The 20,113-nt window shown below is 56.0% G+C and overlaps 1 protein-coding gene across 9 annotated transcripts in view; it reads right to left on the bottom strand.

Annotated features, from left to right (window-relative positions):
* Nucleotides 1–13,387: 13,387 nt before the first annotated feature.
* OSBP2 (oxysterol binding protein 2) overlaps nucleotides 13,388–20,113 on the bottom strand; it is a 124,590-nt gene continuing 117,864 nt past the window's right edge. For all 9 annotated transcript variants that reach the window (XM_075041930.1, XM_075041931.1, XM_075041933.1 and 6 more), the window contains 6 exons: nucleotides 19,866–19,986; nucleotides 18,954–19,057; nucleotides 18,447–18,542; nucleotides 17,826–18,010; nucleotides 16,743–16,963; nucleotides 13,388–16,545 (listed from right to left, as the gene is read on the bottom strand). In XM_075041930.1, coding sequence (XP_074898031.1) covers nucleotides 16,403–16,545; nucleotides 16,743–16,963; nucleotides 17,826–18,010; nucleotides 18,447–18,542; nucleotides 18,954–19,057; nucleotides 19,866–19,986 — 870 coding nt within the window. In that variant the 3' untranslated portion in view covers nucleotides 13,388–16,402. The remainder of the gene's footprint in view (nucleotides 16,546–16,742; nucleotides 16,964–17,825; nucleotides 18,011–18,446; nucleotides 18,543–18,953; nucleotides 19,058–19,865; nucleotides 19,987–20,113) is intronic.

The following is a 20,113-nucleotide window of genomic DNA, read 5'->3' as shown; positions in this document are numbered from 1 at the left end:
TGATTGAGATCTCTTAAATCCTCCATAGACTGTCCTTTGTTACAGGTGCACAAAACACTATAAAATAGACATTTTAGGTAATATTTTCTTACAGAGGACATTTTCTATAGGATTACAAATTATATGTTGCTTCATCAGAACTTTCCAGTTTCTTTATAAACACATCATTTTTTTCTTTTTTTCCCAACACAACAGTTCATAATTTCTGGCACAGAGCGTTGGCTTTAGGTATTTCATCCAGCTTTCAACTGGACTTTGGTTACACTAAATTAAAAATAACAGCTGCTTTCAGATTCTTGCATTGCCTTCAACAGGGACACATTTTGTACCAGATGCTTTCAAGGTTGCATTGGTGTCCTGAAGCTCTGCTGCCTGATAGACCTTCCAAGCACGAGTCAAGGCAGAAGCATCAAGTTTTATGGTTCTAATGACACTGGTTGAAATCACATAGCCTGTCCCTTCTAGGAACCCCCATGCACCATGCAGTTTCTCCTGCACAGATCTCTCTCTGTTCCCTCATGTCTGTCTCCTCGGTATTTTTCCTTCTCACCGTTTCGTGGATTTCACAACCAAATCCATTTGCTGCATCTCACTGTATTTTTTCACTCTGCATTTCAATCAGAATCTTGGTTTCCGCAACGCATGCCGTGTCTCCATTTTAACACCCTGTCGCACTCTCCCCTTTTTGCCTCTCATCACAAAACTCGGTGTCGGCCTCACGCCATGCCCCCATCTCCCTGGTTCCATTTTCAGTCTCATTACATCTTCTGCACTACACATATGTCAACATTTACATCTCAACCACAACACTCCCACAGCTAAGCAGGCAGGCTCAGCCAGCTCCCTCTTCTTGCACGGCCCTCCCATAACGAGCACATCTCATCGTCATTAGTGCATTTAGTTCCAAAAGCCAGGGAAAGAGCCTCATGGTTACCGTCAAGCCGGAGCCCAAGCTGGGGCACATCGCCTTTGCTCCCAGCCGTTCCTCCCAGCTCGGGAGAGCTCCACAACCCTTCCAGCCCAGGAAAACCAGGTGCAGAAGCGAGCAACCACTTCAGACTCTGGAGGACGGAAGCATCTGCGCTTTGAGCAGTGTCATGTCCTAACGCGTCCTTTACACCCCCCCTCCAGGGCACTGGCGTGTATCCTGCTGCTGTTTGTCACTTTTCCACGGTGTGCCCCAGCAAAGGGGGGGAACTTTGTCCACCTGGGAAGACCATCAGCCATCTCAGCCTGGTGTCCCTTTTGCAAAGACTACAAAGAAGGTGCCTTCGGAGCACAGCCTTGGCCCCAGCACGGCACCCACTGCTTCTTTTTTGTGCAAGAAAATGCAGCACGGGGGCAGGAGAGGTGTAGGACTGCTGATCTATCATCCCAGATGCTCGTCCCTGCAGTGAAAACATATCCCGACAGGCCACAGGACAACCCTCAGCACGGTTAAATCTCCATGATAAGTGACTCTCTTGCAGACTGAACAGCTCTGGTAACAAATGAGTGGACTGTGACCTGCAATGTAGGAGTAAAGGGAATTACTGAGCATTTTAAGGAGATTCATCATTTCCCTGCACATCTGTAGGTGTCGACTTTGACATATATTTTTTTTCTCCCTTTTGTAAATGATCTCTTTCCTGCGGAGTAAACTCTACATTGCCAGAGAGCAACACCATTATTTACTGATGATGCTAGAGACAAACACAGACCAAAGCCACATCCACAGCAGGAGGGAGGGCTGTGCCTTTTAGCTGTATAGCAACACGTTCACTCTGACTTCAGCCGCAGCACCTACACCTCATTTTGGCTGCACTGCTGCCATCTGGGAGGCAACAAAGCACGAGCCTGCTCACGGTTAGCGAAATCTTAATCAGCAGCAAAGCTGGCGCTGCCTTGCAGGACTCGGCCAAGCCCCAGCACCTTTTAGATGAGTCAGAAAAGCACTAACGCCCGGCACTATTCCCCAAAATTTCAGAGACTCCCTCTTTAGCGTTTAGTTTTAAAGCCGTTTTGCAACTCAGCCGGCAGGCGATTTTAATCCTTCACGCGGGAGTCGAACGCAGCGCTGGGACGTCGCAGGGTGTCCCAGCTTTGCACCCAGTGGTGGTTATGGGAGCATGTTCCCAGGCACACATCTCCTACAACCTTCTGCCTGCCAGTTCCCCTGGGTGACACGGCTCTGAGCATTAATAAATCTGTCTGGAGGACAGACAACGATCAGCAGCGATCTCGGGATCTTCCTGTGGAGGATGCTGCTGTTCCCCAGTTCACCCCCTGACTTTCTGAAACAAAGAGCAAATCCAGACCTTACAGGAACACACAAAGGACTTTGGACGTGCAAAGGCAAGACAAGATAAGGAACAACCAGCTGTTTTGAGGGCAGAAGTGTAGCACTTCAGACACTTTAAAAGCAGCAGTATTGCTTACCTGCTTCCCTTTGACAGGGAGCTGATGGAGTCAGCCATGCAACGATCAATACCGAGGCCAAAAAGCCTCTGTGAGCCCAGGTCCTCCTGCAGCTGAAGCTGAAAAACCTCTGAAAGCAGTGACGTACTCTCCATGCCCTCAGAGCCTGCCCTGGGGGGGGGTCTCTACAAGTCTCACACTTGTACCCACCAGCGGAGGTGGCTGCAGAAGGGTCCCCACCAGCCCCTCAGGCACAATCACATGGACGCTGGTGGGTTTCAAGCCGCCAGGGTCCTTTAGGGGGAAATGAAGTCTTCTGCAGAGCAGAAAGGATAAAGCTGGCATAAGAAAAAGGAGGAGAAAGGGACGGTTTGTGTGGGATCTCAGACTGTGGCAGCAAAGCTCTGGAGCTGCTCTACCGGAGGAGAAAAGGGAGCCGGACAGATGAAAATGGCTGTGTTTGCATCCAGCTCCCGCAGCACCAAACAGCATTTGTACAGGTGACCTGCACCTTTCCAGCTTTATTCCCAGAGCAAACGTTTTTCCTACATGGAAGGGGAAGTATAAAACCATCAAAATCAAAGAGCAGCGTGAGATCAGCTGTGCTCCGACTCCTTCCAAAGTATTCCTCTCCTCCTCCGAGAAGATGCCAATGACATCCTCAAATATTACAGGGGCATGAAACAGAAACCGAACACCCTGCATGTGCCGAGCAGGAACAACTGGGCGGTTTTGCAAGCTCTAGGTCAGGGTTTGCCCCCACCAGCTGTGAAAACAAGGCACACATCTGTACGGGGAGTTATCGGCACTGCATGAACAGAATAGCCCAGCTTCAGGGCTGCCTGGAAAATGTGTGGTGATGCACCAGCTCCCATACTCAGCTATTCTTCCTGGTCTTGGGCAGCAAAGACTCTTCTCCCTACGATCCTCTGGATGGCTCCAAAGCAGAGCAATACAACTTGCTGCAGCACACAAGGTGGCAGAGGGGATGCTGGCAGCGTCAGCCTGCACCCAGGCAGAGCAGGAGCTGCAGGTGTCGGTGCTGAGCAGGTTCCCACCTGCACCCCGGCATTAAAAAAAAAAAGGTCAAAACTTGGAAAAAAGTGGATGTATGGATATTTCAAAAGACAGAAGTGCTATGGTCTAGCTCCATCCACTGCCTCACATCATTCTTTAAAGGCTTCTCCCAGGCAAGCATTAAATTGACCCCCAAAACCCCACATTTCTATAAGACTGTGAGTGCTAAGTCTTCATGTTAAACTCCATCACAAGAGTACTCCCAGCTCAGTTCCCATTTCAAAGGAGACATCCCACTCCAGAATCAAACACAATAAATGCACCTCAGTTAGATCACATAGGTTTCAAATTTTTTTTTCCTGTGAAATAATTGCAAATTATCATGGCTGCAGGCAGCCTCAAACCAAATCAAAACATTTCAGCAGGAGTGAGACCAGGCTGGGAAACTCCCAGGTGAGGGTCGTTTGAGCCGAACCATCGACATCTGTGTATTAAAAGTAGAGTAACAGCATTTGCACTTAATAACGGCTTAGAAGGCACAGCCTGGTTCTGCAGGGAGGTGATGAACTCACACACGATACTTGTGTCAGCCCGAGAGGCTCATCACCAAACGCCGACCTGAGCAGCCGTCCTCGCACGTGGCAAACGGGACCCTGCACCCGGGCACCGGCACCGGGGACCCTGCACCCAGACCCTGCATCCCAGCGTCTGGGGTGCTGCGCCACAGAAGCTGACGCCGGGCATCTGGCGCTCAGGGATCTGCGCCCAGATCCTGCACCCCAACGAGGTGCACCGCACCACCGTCCCCGCTCCTCCAGGCACACGCAGCCCCTAAAAACCCTCCTCGTCCCCATCCCCGCCGCTCTTAACCCTGCAGCATCCTCCTGCCTCGGTTTACACACCCAATGCGGAGCCTGAAAGCAAAAAGGAGATTTGTCATTGCCTTAAAGAAGGGGAACTCTCTGGGTTGCTTCGCCCCCCCAGCACCCGGCAAACCCACGCAGACAGGGATGTCATAGTGCTGATCACCTGCAACATCTCCAGAGGGAAGATGAAGATCAGGGAGAACGTGTCTGAGGCCCCTCAGCGAGAGCCACCTCACCCCTCAGCCTGAGCTCAGAACCCACAGCCACCTCCGAAGGCAAAGGGGAGGAAGACCCCCTCTGTAGGACAAATGACACGGGGAGACATGTCCAAGAAAACCACATTAAGACTTTCTCTGCATTACGCAGCCGCTGGAGCGGCTGTTCCCCAAACCCAGCGATCAGACGAGTCCCCACCAGGCCGTGACCCACCAGATTCTTCAGGACTAACCTTGAAAATCTTGATTTGTGTAGAGGACTCCACACAGGCAGGCAGAGCCAACAAAGAAAACACTTAACTTGCGCTGCAAGGGAGAGTATCTCTGTACACCAAGCTGGCAGTGTAGAAGTCCAGGTCCTTCTGTTACTAATAAACATGAAATGTTCTTCTCTGGAGAACCTTCTCTCTTTTATACCTTCAGAAACATGGGTTTGACTGTAGCCCAGCAGATGCTATCTCTGATCCAGCCAAAGCTCTTCTTTGGGGGTTTTCCCCGGTAAACACGGTGACACTGGATGAGCCGCAGGCTGCGGCTGAAGCTTTTCTCTTCTCCCGGCATTTGGACGGCTTCTGCGAGAGCATCCTCCAACGACCAGTGAGCGCTGAGCCCTGGCAAAGCTCGTCTCACGCTGCCGCGTGGCTGGGGTCTCTCCCCAGGCAGATTTACTGGTGCTGCAGAAGCCGTGACTGGCGAGCAAAGCTTTTGGCGGGGCTCAAAACATTTCTGGGGCGATTTTCCTGCTGACGGTCGTGTCCGCCCCCAATCTTCCACGCTGCTCCTTCACCTGCTGGGCCGAAAGAAGAATCCAGGTGTTTGTGCAGCAGAGATCGTGGGAGGCATGGGACCGGATGCACAGGAGCAAATGCAGAGTCACTGCATGAGGCACTGCGAAAACAGAGGCATGGCTTCATCCCAAGCTGCAAAACAACAAGAAAAATAAGCAAAGACAGAAACAGATGCTTCAGCTTACACTGAGCGGTGGGGAATAAAAAAAAAAAGGCGGTAGGAGCAAGGAGGTGCAGTCCAGCCAGTGCACCACTGCAACGTGCTGTCCTTGGGGACCAAAGCACCTGCGATAACAGAAGGCAATGCATGTTCCTCCACCCAAAGACCTTTTTTGCAGCATGCAGCAGGGAAGGAACAGCACTTCTGTATTTTTTTTTTCTCATTTTGTGCAGGCTCATATCACTTTCTGAGCAGTCCCGATATGCTGAGCAAACATCTTCAGTGGTCTATAAATAAATCCATATAAAAATGAGTGGCAGGGCAAAGGCGGTTTGTCTCTAGCCCAGCTGGCAACCTCTAGCCCCAGCCTGAGAGCACAGGAGGCAGCTCCAGGGAGAGAAGGACCTCATCCTAACCTGCTGCCTGTGTTGCTTTTCCTATTGCTTTGCATCTTCCTCTGAACGGCAGCTGGACTGCAACGGCCACGCCAGGAAACTGGCTTGCAGGAGTTTGGGAATAAGATGGAGTTAAGCCATACATGGAGGAACATCATATAATTTCCATTATTCCTCAGTTACCAAAGGGAAACTGGTGAATGCAAAGTGCTTTCCTTGTTTCTATAATAGCGTCCCTGCTCCCGCACCTGGAATAGACTTTGTTGTGCATGAAACACAGCAGCAGCTGACTTTGGACATGGGATAATTTAGAGCTAAAAGTGCAAGCAAAGAGTGTTTGAACTTCCATTGTCCAGAGCTGTTTCTTTACAACAACAGGTCCGCCAGAGAGGAACAAAAGAAATCTGAGATCTGAATCTCCCCGCGCAACCTGTAAATTCACATCCCCCTGCCAACAATTTTTGCCATGCAAGCTCAAAGCCTCCTAGTCATCCTCCACCATTTCCATCCGTCATCCCCAACTCCTCCCAGCTGTGGTTGGAGAAGCAACCGGTGACAAACCAACCCCAACATTTCCATGAATTGTTGAAGAACGAGCAAGTTCTGTTATGAAAGTCCATCACTAAAACAAAGTTAACCACGGTTGATCTTCCACTTACTATGTCTTCAGCCTCCTCCGGAATCAAAACCTTCACACACATAACAAAGAGGGAAGGACAGACTCAGACAAGGATTGCCACAGGTGAAATTCCCAGTGACGGAAACGTTGCTGCAGTCATTCAGAGATTTGGGAGCCATTTCTGCATCCATCTTCTGCTAAAGGATCAGCTTTCTCTTTCCAAGTATTATTCATATGACCAGGAACCTCAGCCCACTGTTTGCAAAGACATTCATGAAGCCTTGCAAGCATTTGGGTTTTAATTAAAAGCTCTTCAGAAAAAAATGTAGCCTGCACCACAGTTTTCTTTGTGAAACTTAAAGGGAAAAAAAAATAACGCAATAACTTCAGCAAGGGAGCAGCTGTGTGTCATACATAATTTCAGAAATCTCCCCAATCCAACATTGCAGAAAAACATAATGAAAAACACTTTTATTTTAATTGGAAAGAAAGCATACAGATATTTCAATTCTCATCCCCTCCCTTCCCCTGGAAGGAGGTGTAGTTATAAAGTACTGCAAGAAATTCTCATTTTCCCCCCTTGCATATGGAGAAGCTCTCCTTGGACGTTCTCCTGCAAATTAAAACCAGCATTCTCTCCGATGAGATGTGTAGAGACTGAGAAATAGGTTTCTCCTTTTCAAAATTAAATGAAAGCATCTAAACAGAACGATTCCCCGTGGGGTTTGGGGGTTTTTTTTCATTAAACTTTTCTGCCTGCAGCCGTCCCCAAGGAGCAGGCACTGCCTGACGCAGGCAGAGGGTGCGAGACCACGGGCTGGAGCCCGGCAGCTGCCGTCCCCAGCCCGACGCCGAGCCCTTGGCCACCAGCAGTGCCCCCAGCTGAGGCGACGGACGGGTGCAGACGGGGCAAGAGAGTTGCCGAAAGCCCCCGGCTGCGCGGCACAGGCAGAAGACGCAGCCCGAAGAACCGGGGCTGCTCTCTGGGTCAGACACCATCGGTCAAAGCCCACCCCGGCTCGACGGCCGTGCAGGGCGAGACCCTCCTCCCCATCCCCAAACCACCTTCTTCCCCCGGCCGGCAGGTCCCTGGGCTTGCCCTGGCTCCCAGGGGTGGCTCAGGAGATGCTCCAGCCGGGCTCGCAGCCGGGCGCTCCCACCAGCACTTTCCTGTGGGACCAGTCGCTGGGAAGGGACGGATCGGAGCGGCACCTGCACCACCCAGATCTGCCCCCCCCTCCAAGTCCGCTCAGCCTCTTGTATAAAAATTATTGGCCTTGCAGCCAGGTCGGGACTCCTAGGAAAGACCCGGAGCCACCTTGTACACCCAGGGCTGAGCAGGAGAGGTTTGGCGTGAGCAGGTCAAGCACGGAGGTACCCGGGGGGGCACCTCCTCTGCCCGCCCGAGGCACCCCCAGCTGGGTGCACAGACTTCGCCCCTGCGAGGCAAGCTGCGGAGCTTGCTGCCCAAAGCGCCCAGCAGACCCCACCATCCCCGCACAGCCCCCCCCTCTCGTGGGCAAGGAGAAACACCGGGGTGACCTCGGGGGAGCAGCACATCTGGGCTGCTGTGCTCCCCAGCGCTGCTCCCCGTCCCCGCACGAGCCACAGCCCCCGGCCAGCCGAGCCGAGTGGAGCCGGGGGTTTTGCTGTGGTTGGACGTGACGTGGCCAGGACCTTGCCTCCGGGGCGCTGAGCTGGAGTTATCCCGTATCCCCACCCATTCCCTTCTCCCTTCCCTGACCTGCTCCAGGGCTTCCCGGAGCTGCCGAAGGGCATCCATCTTCTCCTTCTGGAGCAGCACGTGGAGCTGGTCCAGGGCTTCCCGCCTCTGCCGCAGGAGGGAGCGGATACGATGCTCCAGCTCCCGGAGCCTCTGCCAGAGAAGCTGGGGTCACATCACCCCTTTTTGGCAGCTCACGCCCACCCTCCAGACCCAGGGAGGCTCTTCCTAAGGGCAGTCTCCATGCGGGATGCCCGAGTTTTTCCTGGCCAGGGTGACACCACCTCAGCCCGCTCCGGCACAGGGTTTGACGATCCCCCCTGCCCCCGGCAAGAACTGAGATTTGGTGGGGAAATGTCACCAGCGTGGGGCTCGTCGCCCTGGGGTCACTGCGAAGATGCAAGCCCTGCCTGCTCCTCGTGCCTGCGCCCTGGAACCCCGCTCTCCCTGCCTCCGCTGGGATTTTCCAGGGACCTTCTGACCTGCAGACCAATAACCCCAGTCTGCGTACAGCCATAGTGGCTTTTTCCCAACATATTCTTCTCTTAAAAGCTCCAGCTTCTCAGTAAAACCTTCCTGCAGGTAACTTTAGTTTGGCTCTTTCGGAATTTGGGCAGCACCAACCACTTCCCATGGGATGTGTGCATGCCTGGATAAAGGGCTTAGCCTCTGACAGGGCATGTAGTGTGCTCCTTCCCTCCAGCGTGACTCTGGGCCCACTGGAAAGCCGGGAGAGCACCAACCTTCTGTAGCTCCCGTTTCTCTTCTTGCAAAGCCGATGTTTTCCTTCTCTCCTTCTCCAGCCCCTTCTGGCAATCCGCCCAGGCTCTCTGCCCCTGCCGAGACCGGAAAATCCCTCTCTTTTCCACTTCCCACATCTGTGCCTCTTCCAGGAGCCAGCAATGCCCCTTGCTTTGTGCACGGGAGCGGCACTGCTTTTCCCTCCCAAAGCAGAGCCGGTGGCCGTGGCCAGCACAGCCCCCTGCAGCCTGCCGTCCCCCAGCCCACCGAGGGCACCCCGGGACCCCCTCATGCCTGAAGACACCCCCAAATTGTCCCTGCCGCCCACACTGCGCCTAGCCAGCCCCTGCTCTGACCATCTCCGGGTCATCTCACCATCCGCTCCAGGTCTGTCGTATCCTGACGGCAGGCATCCTCGGTGTGCGCCGGGCCAGCCCTGCGGCAGGGACACCGTCACCCGCATCCCCATCCGCACCGCTCGCCAGCTCCGTGGGCAAAGACCCCACGGGATGCCCACCCAGCACCCGGGGTCCGGGACCCTCTTGGGTTTCCAGTGCCATCTTCTGCTCCCAGGGCACTGGCAGGCACCTGTGGGCACCAACAGCCTCAGTGCAGGATCCGTCCCTGGAGCTCCCAGCGTACCTGGCTCTGGCTCCTTTGCTCCGAGTCCCCTTCGCACCAGTTCCCAGCTCTCGCGTTCCCTCCTGGCTCCTCTGCAGGGACCAACGCAGCGACACCGGCTGCCCCGTCGCACGCTGGCAGCCAGGAGCGGGGTTACAAACCTGTTTGCTCCTTTCCCTGCGCATTTCCACAACCACCACACGGGACTCAAGGACAGGAGCCAGGCTTGGGCTCCTGGCTGCACCCCTTCTGCTCTCCATATCCCAGCAGAAAGGAGAGCCAGGAGCCATCCCCTCATCCATCGTTGACCACCCGGAGCATCCTGCCATGGCTGGGTCTGTCCCTTTGGTGGCAGAAACACCCATCCATCCCGCTGTCCCCCACAGCAAGGCGTACCTCACCGGGCAGCACGGCTTTTTGCTTCCCACGCTGCCACCGGGACTCAGCCGCTCCTCCTGGGCAGGATGACACATCTGCCCCAGTTCTGCATCGCCCAGGGGGTCCTGCTGCTGCGTCAGTACCTGTGGGAAAAAAAATACTGCACCTACCAGGACATTCTGGCCCAGAGAGAGGGTCCCTGGTCCAGCCGTGCCCCTTCCCCCTGCTCGATCCCAGTCCCTCCATCCTCCTCCAGCACCCCACGGCCAGCCCAGTCTCACGGTGAGCCGGGCACGGAGCTCTCCTCGGCCGGCTGCGTGCTCCTTCCTTCTCCGTGCCATCCACGGCGAGGGTGACGACCCCTCCACGCCGTCCCTGGAGAGCTGGTGGCTCCTGCCGTCTCAGCCCCAGGGGCTTGCTGGTGGGATGTCCCCTACTCCCGGCTACGCTGATCCCTGGCAAACCTCTGTCAGGAGAGCCCCTCCTTGCCCCGGCCCTGCTCCTGCCGGCAGAGATGCCTGGGGCTCTCCGGAGATGCCCAGCAGCTGGGTTTTCACCACCCAAAGCGATGGTCAATGAGTCTTTCCCGGAGCACGAACGCCGGTGTGGAGAGTCCTCCCAGCGCAGGGCCGGCCGCATGGAAGGGGCTGGCTGGGGACCCCCCAAAGCATCGCTCTGGCTCAGCCTGGATATCCTCCCTCCCAGAGACTCCAGGCTCTCCCTCCTCATCAGAAGCGGAGATCTGTCCTGCAAGGGACGTCTGCCCAGCTCCACCGCCAACTGTCGCCGGACACCCAGTCTTCTCCCTGCGGAGAACAAGGACTCATCCTGCCCGGAATCATCTCCCTCAGTAGGGACATCCCCTGGGGGCTCGTCTTCCTCCTCAGACAGCAGGGGCTCCACCATGCTCTCCCAAAATCTGGTAGCGAAGTCCTCCGTGCAGATAGAGCTGGAGCTGCTCCGGTCCCCCGGGCTGGACCGGGAGCCGAGGAGCTGAGCCAGCCCCCAGCAGCGCTTCTCCCGTGGGACAGGGCTGGCGTCACCCCCGGGACACCCGGCACGGCGTCCTTCCAGCTCTGCGTGGGAGAGCGGAGCCGTGAGCCTCCCCTACACCCGGGCAGGGATGGGAAGAAACCGTCCGGATCTGAACCAGCTTGGAGATGCCGGCAATGCCTGTTCTCACCAGGGAGCATTCACTGCGCGCCTAAGCTCAAACGCTGAAAGCATCCCACCCTCTCCAGCAAGCTCCTCAACCTCAATTACTTCCAAAAGAAAAAGCCACGATGCAATCCTTTTTTTCTTTTTTAAACCAGGGTGATTTTTCACCCTGACAGATGCTCCCAGGCATTGCCGCACCAGCACAGCTCAGCGGTGGGCGCAGTGCAAAGGCTGGCCGGGGCAGCAGGGCACAGGGGTGGGATGCTGCTGTCAGCTCTTCTATCGCGATAAATGGGAAGCCGCTGCCTGACGGAAAATCCTGGTCCCAAACTGCCCTTTGCATCTTCGCAAAAGCCCCTCCGACAACATTTCCCAATTTTGCTCTCCTAGCATTTGCTATTTCGGTCTCTGTGGTGCGCTGTTGTTTTATTTAAACAGCGCTAGCTGCAAAATCCTCTGCCTGAGCATCAGCCCATCTGCTGGTCCTCCGCCAAGCATCCCTTTGCAGGAAGGTTTGGGCCTGGCAGGCTGGCAGGGCGAAGCAGAGCTGAGAAAGCACCGAAGATGCCCTGTCCCTACTCACCAACCATCCAGGAGCCACTGAAGATGATGTCGGGAGAGATGTCACCGTCTCCGCTGCCGCCGGTGCCCTGCGCGCCCGTGCCGTGCTGCTGCGGAGGGGACAGGCGGGGGGGCACTCCTGTGGGGACAGGCAGGGAGGGCAGCAGGCAGCAGCCCCGGTTTCTTGCACCCTGGTCTTGCAAACTGCTCCACTACGGAGTGGCTGGGACAAGCCCGTCCCCGGCAGCACAGGAGCAACGGTGTGTCGGTCTGGGACTGGGGGAGAACCAGGGACCCCCCTGCCCTGGGTACAGCACTGGGCACCAGCGTGAGCCTTACTGCGTTTCTGGCCTTTGAAGACAGCCTCCTTTGGCTCCATGCCCGCTGTGCCACCTGGGCCTGCAACACAAGGCAAGGTGAGGACGGCACACTCTAAAAGCCCCCCCCGTGAACTCATTAGGCTTCAGAGTGAACGCGCAGAGAACAACAGAGCTCAGCTCACCCCCCTCCCAGAGCTGCAGTGCTGGGCTGAGGCCACACCGCAGGGCTGACGGGAGGATTTGCAGGCACTGCAGGGCACAGAGGTTTTGCTTTTCATTAAAGTCACGATGCCGGCACGCTTGCTGCACCCGGGAGCTGCCAGCCCCTCGGACCCGGTGCCGTGTACCCAGCGTCCCGTTGCCTGCACCCAGAGCAGGCAGGGAAACTCCTCCCGACCACCAGCACCTGCCGAGCAAGTCCCAGTGCCGGGGTCTCCCACCCCAGCCCGGACCTGTGTGCCCACCTGGTCGAGAGAGGCTGGTGCAGGCAGGGGAGCAGGCAGGGGAGCAGGCAGGGGAGCAGGCAGGGGAGCAGGCAGGGGAGCAGGCAGGGGAGCAGGCAGGACCTGCAGTGCTGTGTGCGCCCGTCGCCCAGCAACACCGCAGCCGCCGGCCAGTCTCAGCCTGCCCCAGGCTTCCCCTACCCGGCCAGGAGCCTCCTCCACCGGGCCACCTACTCTTGGCTACCTCCTGGCCCGGACAACATCCCCTGGGCCATCTCCTTCCCTGAGTCACCATCCCCAGAGACCCTTCTTCCCTGGGCACCTTTCCTTGGGCCACCTCTCCCGTTCCTCCTTCCCCAGACCTCCTCCCCTGGGTAACCATCTTCTCCCTTGGCCAAACTCCACCGGGACATCTCCTGCCTGGAGGATCTCCTCCCCTGGCCCTCCTCCCTCCCTGGGCAACCCCTTTCCCGATCCTCCTTCTCCTCTAAGCTATCTCTCCTGGAGAACCTCCTTCCATGGGGACCTACCCCCACCCTCCTCCCCAGGGCAACATGCCCTCGGACATCTCCTGCCTTGGACCACCTCTGCTGGGCCATCAACTCTCCTGGCCCTCCTCCCCCCCGAGCCACCTTCCCTGGACCACCTCCTCCCCTGGGCAACCTTCCCCCTGACCCTTCCCCTTCCTTCAACAACCCCTTTCCTCCGCCTCCTTGTCCTCCGAGCCACCTCCCCCAGTCCTCCTCCCCTAGGCGACCTCCTCCTTTGGACAACCTTCCCTAGCCCATCTCCCCCGTAGGTCTCCTTTTCCTCTGGGCCACCTCCCGTTGTCCCTTCCCTGGCCACCTCACCGGCCATCCACCCCGTGCCCAGGTCCCCCGTCCATGCCCAGAGCTCACCCAACCTCGGGGTTCCTCCGGGACTCCCACCTCCAGCCTTGAGGAGCGAGTGACAACCTCAGCACTGCGGCTTTTTAAAACTCCCGAATCCAAGTTTTATTACCGTGTAGGAGAAGAGGGATCACTCACAATATATTGTTCAAAAAGAAATACATTCAACGGCATTTACAGTGGAATGACATTAAAACCCTCTGTGGGGGGTGAATAGAAAGACCAGGAGATGGTGCTCTGATTAAGTGTTGCCACTAGATGATCTCTGGAAGGTAGAGCAATTTTTAAAATTAGCCTAAAAAACAGGAAATTTCTGTTTTGGGGGTGCTCTTCACACTCCCCCGAGCTCCGCTGAGCTGTGCAGGGTCTGTGATGGTGATTTCTAGACAGACGCAGCGATGGGGGTACATCAGAGAGGACCTATCGGGGTGACAGAGCCCAGCAGGACCGATGGTGCCAGCACTTAGCGAGCAACATCTCACTCCCCGCTCTCCTCCGCTGCGGGAACGCTCCGATCCTGGTTTGGGGACAGCCTGCGCAGGAGTTTCTCACACTCTCCAAGTTTGCAGGTAACACTTGCATTGACAAAGCGAACAAGGGAAATAAGGCATTTTGAAGAGCTCAATTTCTAGCCCATTTTACAAAACCGATTCAGGCCTCAGAGTGGAATAAACCCCCCCGGGCAACTCCGGTTGCCACCACAAACCAAGCCAGAGGCATCAAGGTTTAGTGCGGAGCATCCTCTGCTCTCCCGGGTAGGTGAAAGCCCATCTCCAAAGGAGATCTGCACACCCTGGGGCCGGGACACCCAGCAGCTCTCCGCAGGCTGCATCCAACAGCTAACGCAGAAGTTTGGCTCATTTTAGAGCTGCACCGGCTTTACCGAGCCACGGGCAAACCTCCGGGAAAGGTCTGGAAGGAGCAAACACGCCAGACCGGCTGCTCTACCACCCGGGTCTGGAGCATCACACTCCCGAATGCGGGGGATACCGAGCTCTGGCCTTCAAACCCCAAATGCATTGTTTCTAGAAGGGAATGTCTTCGTAACACCTTTTGAATGCTATCACATCCAGCTTTGGAGCAAAATGTTGCTTCTCTACTTTGGGAATTACTCTGTCACCATCACCCCTACACACTGCCTCCGGGACAAGCCTAGGGAAATCGTACTCGTGCTACAAAAACTCAGACAGACACTTCTGTCTTCATTATTTTTCATCTATTGTGTACCATAGAAATTTAAGCAAAATAATTTTATATATATTTTTATATATATATATAAATTAGAAGCAAATAAATAAGATTAAAGGGTACATTGAAATCAGTGGGTGTTGCCACTCCGATAGCCACTCACTACTGTTACGCCGTACAAGGTCTATATATACTGTACACGTAGGTTTGCTGTAAATTACGGGTATGGAGGTGCTGGAAGAGAAGCCGACCAAGGAGGAGACTGAGGGCTGAGGAACCTGATTGCATAAGTGTCCCATGTGTAGCCTGGGTATTCCAGTTACCATTGCCTCAAAGTTCATTATTGCTAATTATCTTCCAATGTGGATGTGACAGCCCGGCTAGGGGTGGCCTCTGACCCCCGTGAGGCAGCAGTCAGTGTGATATGAAGACCCGGAGAAGAAGACATCGAAAATGAGATCCAACGGGGCAAACGCAGGTGTCCAGGTCTCCCTGATACTCTCTGGTCCCACAGATCCCATCTTCGGGGTCCTGCTACCCCCATCCTCCCCTTCGGCGCTGGGGACTGGCAGTACCTGCCTGCGTGGCCGGTGGCCGAGCACCGCTCGCTCCTGGTCCTCGCCGATCATCGGCAGGGCTTGCTCCGCTTCTCCCGGCGGGTCCAGGGCCGCAGCAACGCGATGGCATGCAGGAGGGGTGAGCGGGGGATGTGGGGTTCCCCCAGCCCTGTGCTCAGGCTGCTTTAGTGATGACCTGAAACTGCTCCCGGGAGAGACCAGCCACAAGGGAGGAGAAGGAATGGAGCCGGGCACCGAGCTGCGGGTGCCCTCCAGTGCCAGTGTCTGGCTTAATGGGGAAGACACAGGGATGGGAGACTCAGAACCAAGGCTGCATCCCAGGGAGGCTCCATCCCAGCAGCACCACAGCATCTCTTCCCTCCCCTCCTGCCCGGCCTCAGGCAGAGCTCAGCAGGGAGACGCTGCCTGAAAACCTGGCACCAGGGTCCAGGCTCCTGCCGGCCCCTGGGCTGCAGGCATACGGAGCGGGAGAGAGCTGGTACGCGGACCCCGGAGCATTGCTGGTCTACAAACCTCTTTGCTCTGTGTCTGCCAGGTGTTCCCGACCTTGGCGAAGCCATTTCCCCCTTTGGATGTGGTTGCAGGAAAACCAAACCAAACCAAACCTCACTCAAACCACTCTCACAAAGCATCATGTTAAAGACAGTCCTAAATCTTGACTAAACACGGCAAGACTGTGGGGAATCTGCTCATACACTTCTCAAAAAAAAAAAAATCATCAGCTGAAATATCCTAAGTGGTATTACTGGGATGACTGGGCACTGTGGGAACCACCAAGAGCCTCCAGGATCACACGCCACAGCCCCTGGAGATAGTTTTCAGAGCAGGATACAGGGTTGTTTGTGTCCATCTTTGAAGGAACCTGAACCAGGAGCAGATATTTTTTTAAAAAAATAATTCCATAAAGTCCACACACAAATAGGGGGGGAAAAAAAAAAAAAAACGTCAAAGAAAAGAGCTCACACAAATGCACAGCATCCCCACAATGCGAGCATCTTTGGAAGTCGACGTCTCAGCCAATAAAGCTGAGGCGCTGAAAGATATAGGCAGCAACTCCTGATAGCAATAAATATGCTAGGCTAAAAACGAACCAGATTCACGTGTCCTCGTTCCTAATTAGTCGCTGAAAAAGCCATCATTAAAAAAAAAAGGATGCTATTTATTAGTGCGTAAAAAAATAGGTTTGGAATCCCTGTTTAGATTTGCTTTTCAAATTTCTGCATGTATTGATTCTGTGTATGTATTTGCACTGTTAACTGCCGGCAGGACGCTGCCGGCGTGTCCTCACTGTCCCTCTGTCTGTCCCGGTGAATGGAGGCGTGGGGCTGGCCACCCCGGCGTGGCTCAGAAGATATCAGGGCACGTACTCCAGTCCTGCTTGTCCTTGGCCTCCCAGTAGCCACCCTTATAGACGCAGATCAGCTCCCCCGTCACAGCATCCACCTTGCGCTCAAACCACAGCGGGATGTAGCCTTCGTAGTCCTTGCCTGTCCGGGAAGAAACACGGGATAAGGGCTGCTTTTCCTATCTGAAAGCCAGCGAGTCCCATGCTTCCCCCAGCAATCCAAATAGCTTCAGGGTCCCTCCTTCATCCCCCAAACCCAGCAGGGTTTCTTCGCCACATCCCCCCTCCCGCAGTGAGGGGCGGGCGGTCCCTGCCCGTCGGCATCCCGAAGCATCTCACCTTCCTCCAGGGCTTCCACGGCCTCGGCCTCTCGCCGCCGGCGCACAGCTCGCTGCTTCTCCTCCAGCCGCTGCTTCTCCACGTTGGCCTCATCCCAGCGGCCGCTCTCCATCAGCCGCTGGTCGGGTCTCAGCCGGCTGTCCGTGGGGGCCACTCGTTCCTCAGGCTCGTTCAGGGTGAGGGCCAGGTCAGAGAAGAAATACATGTTCTCGGCGTTCTCCCTGCGGCCGAAGAACCCTGATCAGGATGGTGGAGGTGGTGCCTACCTCGAGCAGAGCTCCCCAGCCCTTCACATCCTTGCATCTCACCCCAGCCCTGCTGATGCTGCTCCTGCTACCCCAAACCGGTCATGTAGAGGCTATTTGGGGAGCCCTGCCTCCCACCCTCTAAGTGGAGATGCCAACGACACCTCAATGAGCGTCTTGGAGGGGAGCAGACCCCTCCTCTGTTTGCTCCACACAGGGAAGCTAAAAGCCAAGCCTAGGAACTCCAAGTGCTGTACTGCTCAGCCAAGACACGACACAGCTTCACCCAAGAGCTGCTGGATCCCCAACTGCAGAACTGGTGGCACCAAGCAGAGGACGCTTTCCACAGGGGACCGTTCCAACAGAGCATCTCCAGAGCAGGGACCGGCCGCTGGTGCTACCAAAGGCTGGGAACTAGTTTGAGAGCAGCCCTGCTGTGGGTAAGAGTGTCGAGAGAGGACTGCTCTCCAGAGGGCTAAAGTGACCGGTGGGACAGGATGGCCAGGGACCCACCAGCAAGGCAAAGCAGCCAACACATCTCCAGGCCATAGCCAGCAGCCCAAAAAACCTAACCAGTACCCCCGACTGCCCAAAACCTACCTGCAAGGGTCCCCCAGAGCCACCCCCTCCCCTTGCAGGGACCTGCTCTCCCCTCCTGCTGTGTGCTCACGCCCTGGAAAAAGCCACACAGCCACCCAAATCCTGGTCCCCTTCCCACATCCTCAGGGCTGGGGACACGAGCCCCCCTCCATCCCACGGTGCTCAGGGCAGCACCGTTAATCCCTGTTTGGCTGTTGCACCCCCGAGCTCAGCACCCCGCGCCAAGGAGGGGACTCACGGGAGGGGGTACTTCTTCCACAGGACCTTTGGAGACAACGTCTGGTAGACGGTTTTCTGCTTGCCCTCTGTGCTGGTGCTGCCGTGGCTGCTCTGCACTATCTTGGAGCACTCCATCTTCTCATCCCACGTGCCAGACATGACATAGTGGGCTTTACCATCAGCGTCACTCACCACCCCTGTCACCTGGCAGAAGGAGATAAGTCCTGGAGGTGTCTGGAAATGCTCAGAGGACAGGGAGAGGCGCAGGGGGACAGAAGACCCTCCAGGTGCCCCAACCAGACCTGGCGCCGCGTGTCCTCGGACATCAGCTGCGCCCAGCACAGGGGGAGCGTGGGCCCATCCTGACCATGCAGGTGGATCTCCAGCCCATCAAACCCTTCCCAGGTCTCAGTGCCGCAGCTCCAGCACACAGAGAGCCGAAACACGGGCTATGCTTGGAGGTCCCCCCCAGCCCTCCCTGGTGACCCACGTCAGAGGTGCCAGCGCAGCTCCTTGGCCCCATGCTGGGGCTTAACCCGGCTGCGGTACTGGGACCCAGTGAGCCCAGCTTAGAGGGAAGAGCCAGGTCTCACCCTGAGCAAGGCTGCCAGAAGGAGCAGGGAGATTGCCGGATACGTACCTTTCGGGGGACATCTCTGGAGAAGTAGCTGTAGGGGGTAAATTTCAGCTGGCATTTATCTTTTGACTTATGGTTAACAATCTCTATTTCACCAGACTAGATAAAAGACAGAACCACAGCGAGTGAGAGACTTTGCAAGGAGACAAATCAGGCATTAGTTGTAGTGCAGGTACAAATCAACACCAGCTGCAGCATCACTTCTGGCTGTAGCCACCACACCGGCCGCCCCCACCAGCTCGCCAGCAGCAGGGTAAAATCCATCACACGCATGACCACCCTACCCCACGGAGCTGCTGGCCTTGGGAAGAGCCATTAGGAGCTCCCAGAAGCCTCCCCCCAGCCCTGCCAGGGAAGCACACCTTCCTGTCGCGGTAGGAGTACGGTGGGGACACCAGGACATGCTGGCATACACCCCAGGAGGGCAATGCCCTTTCAGCCCCCCCCGCCCTTCCCCGGAGCAAGGCGAGGCCAGGCAGGACCCATCACCTCGGACCCATAGCCACCGACCTGGTCAATCCAGAGCTTGCCCACGATGATGTTGTGAACGGTGGAAGTGACTTTCCTCCAGACGTAGTGATTCCCGCTGGAGTGAAACTCGAGGTGGATTGCGCCTGCGGAGAGAGCGGTGCCCCGAGCTCAGCGAGGGCGGACGGCCAGGCAGGGCTGCAGGCACGCACCCCTGGAGCACAGGGACACCCCAGCACCGTGCTCGTCCTCGGAGCCAACCGGGCCCCTCCACCTGCATCTCCCATCATCAGTCCCCAACCAGGGCTGGGTCTGGATTCATCCCTCCCCTTGCTGCACGCTCCGTGGTCTGCTGCAGTAAGGGAGCTGCAACATCCGCAAGGCCCTCTGCCCTCTTCCCACCCCCTAAAAAGCACTAATTTTAAAAGCAGGTCAGAAACATGCCACCTGGGTGACTCTCAGTGCCACAAAACCAGCCAGGCACCAGCACAGCTCTGGGACCAGCCCCGGGTGTGCTGTCCAGCCCTGGGCATGCTGTCCAGCCCTGGGACAGGCAGAAGACAAATAAAACATTGGAAGGAGGCAGCTTATTGCATCTGGCTGCCAGGGCGAGGGTTAAAACAGGCAGCAAGCTAACCCTTAAATATCATTTAAGGAAAAAAACAATTAATGGGCAAGCAGGATATTTCCAAAGCATATCTGCTATGGTGCTAGCAGCAAGCAAAGCAGTCTCCCCTTACAGTTGGCATAATTTCCATTTCCAGGGCAGAGAAGTTATCATCAGATTGTCTGTGATTGGGAGCACAAATCTGTGCTCCCTATGTTGCTTGGGGTGGAATTCACTGAGCCCTATGTGAGCCCAAGGGACTGGCACGTTGCTTAAACTCTTGGGTACTGCATGAGCAGCGCAGAAAAAAAATACAAGCCCTGATCCTCCCAGTACAAGTCACCTACCCAGTGGCATGATGGAGAGGTATTTGCCCCTGAACTTGCTGGCGATCGTGATTTCCTGCCACAACGTCCACCCTCGCTTAGAGTAGACGTGATGGGCAGCTGCCGGGGGGTGGTGGCTCACCTGGGGGAGAGGAAAAACAGCCTGTAATGTCACAGCCACCAGCACTGGAGAGCCCTGGCAAGCACTTGCTGCATGACTCCTAGGAGAGGCAATAGCTCCATGTCAGCTTTGGCCCTAAGGGTGCTCC

This window comes from Buteo buteo, chromosome 11 (genome assembly GCF_964188355.1).
Source record: "Buteo buteo chromosome 11, bButBut1.hap1.1, whole genome shotgun sequence".
NCBI lineage: Eukaryota > Metazoa > Chordata > Aves > Accipitriformes > Accipitridae > Buteo > Buteo buteo.
Note: the sequence above shows the minus strand (reverse complement) of the source record. Positions and strands in the feature narration are given on the sequence as shown.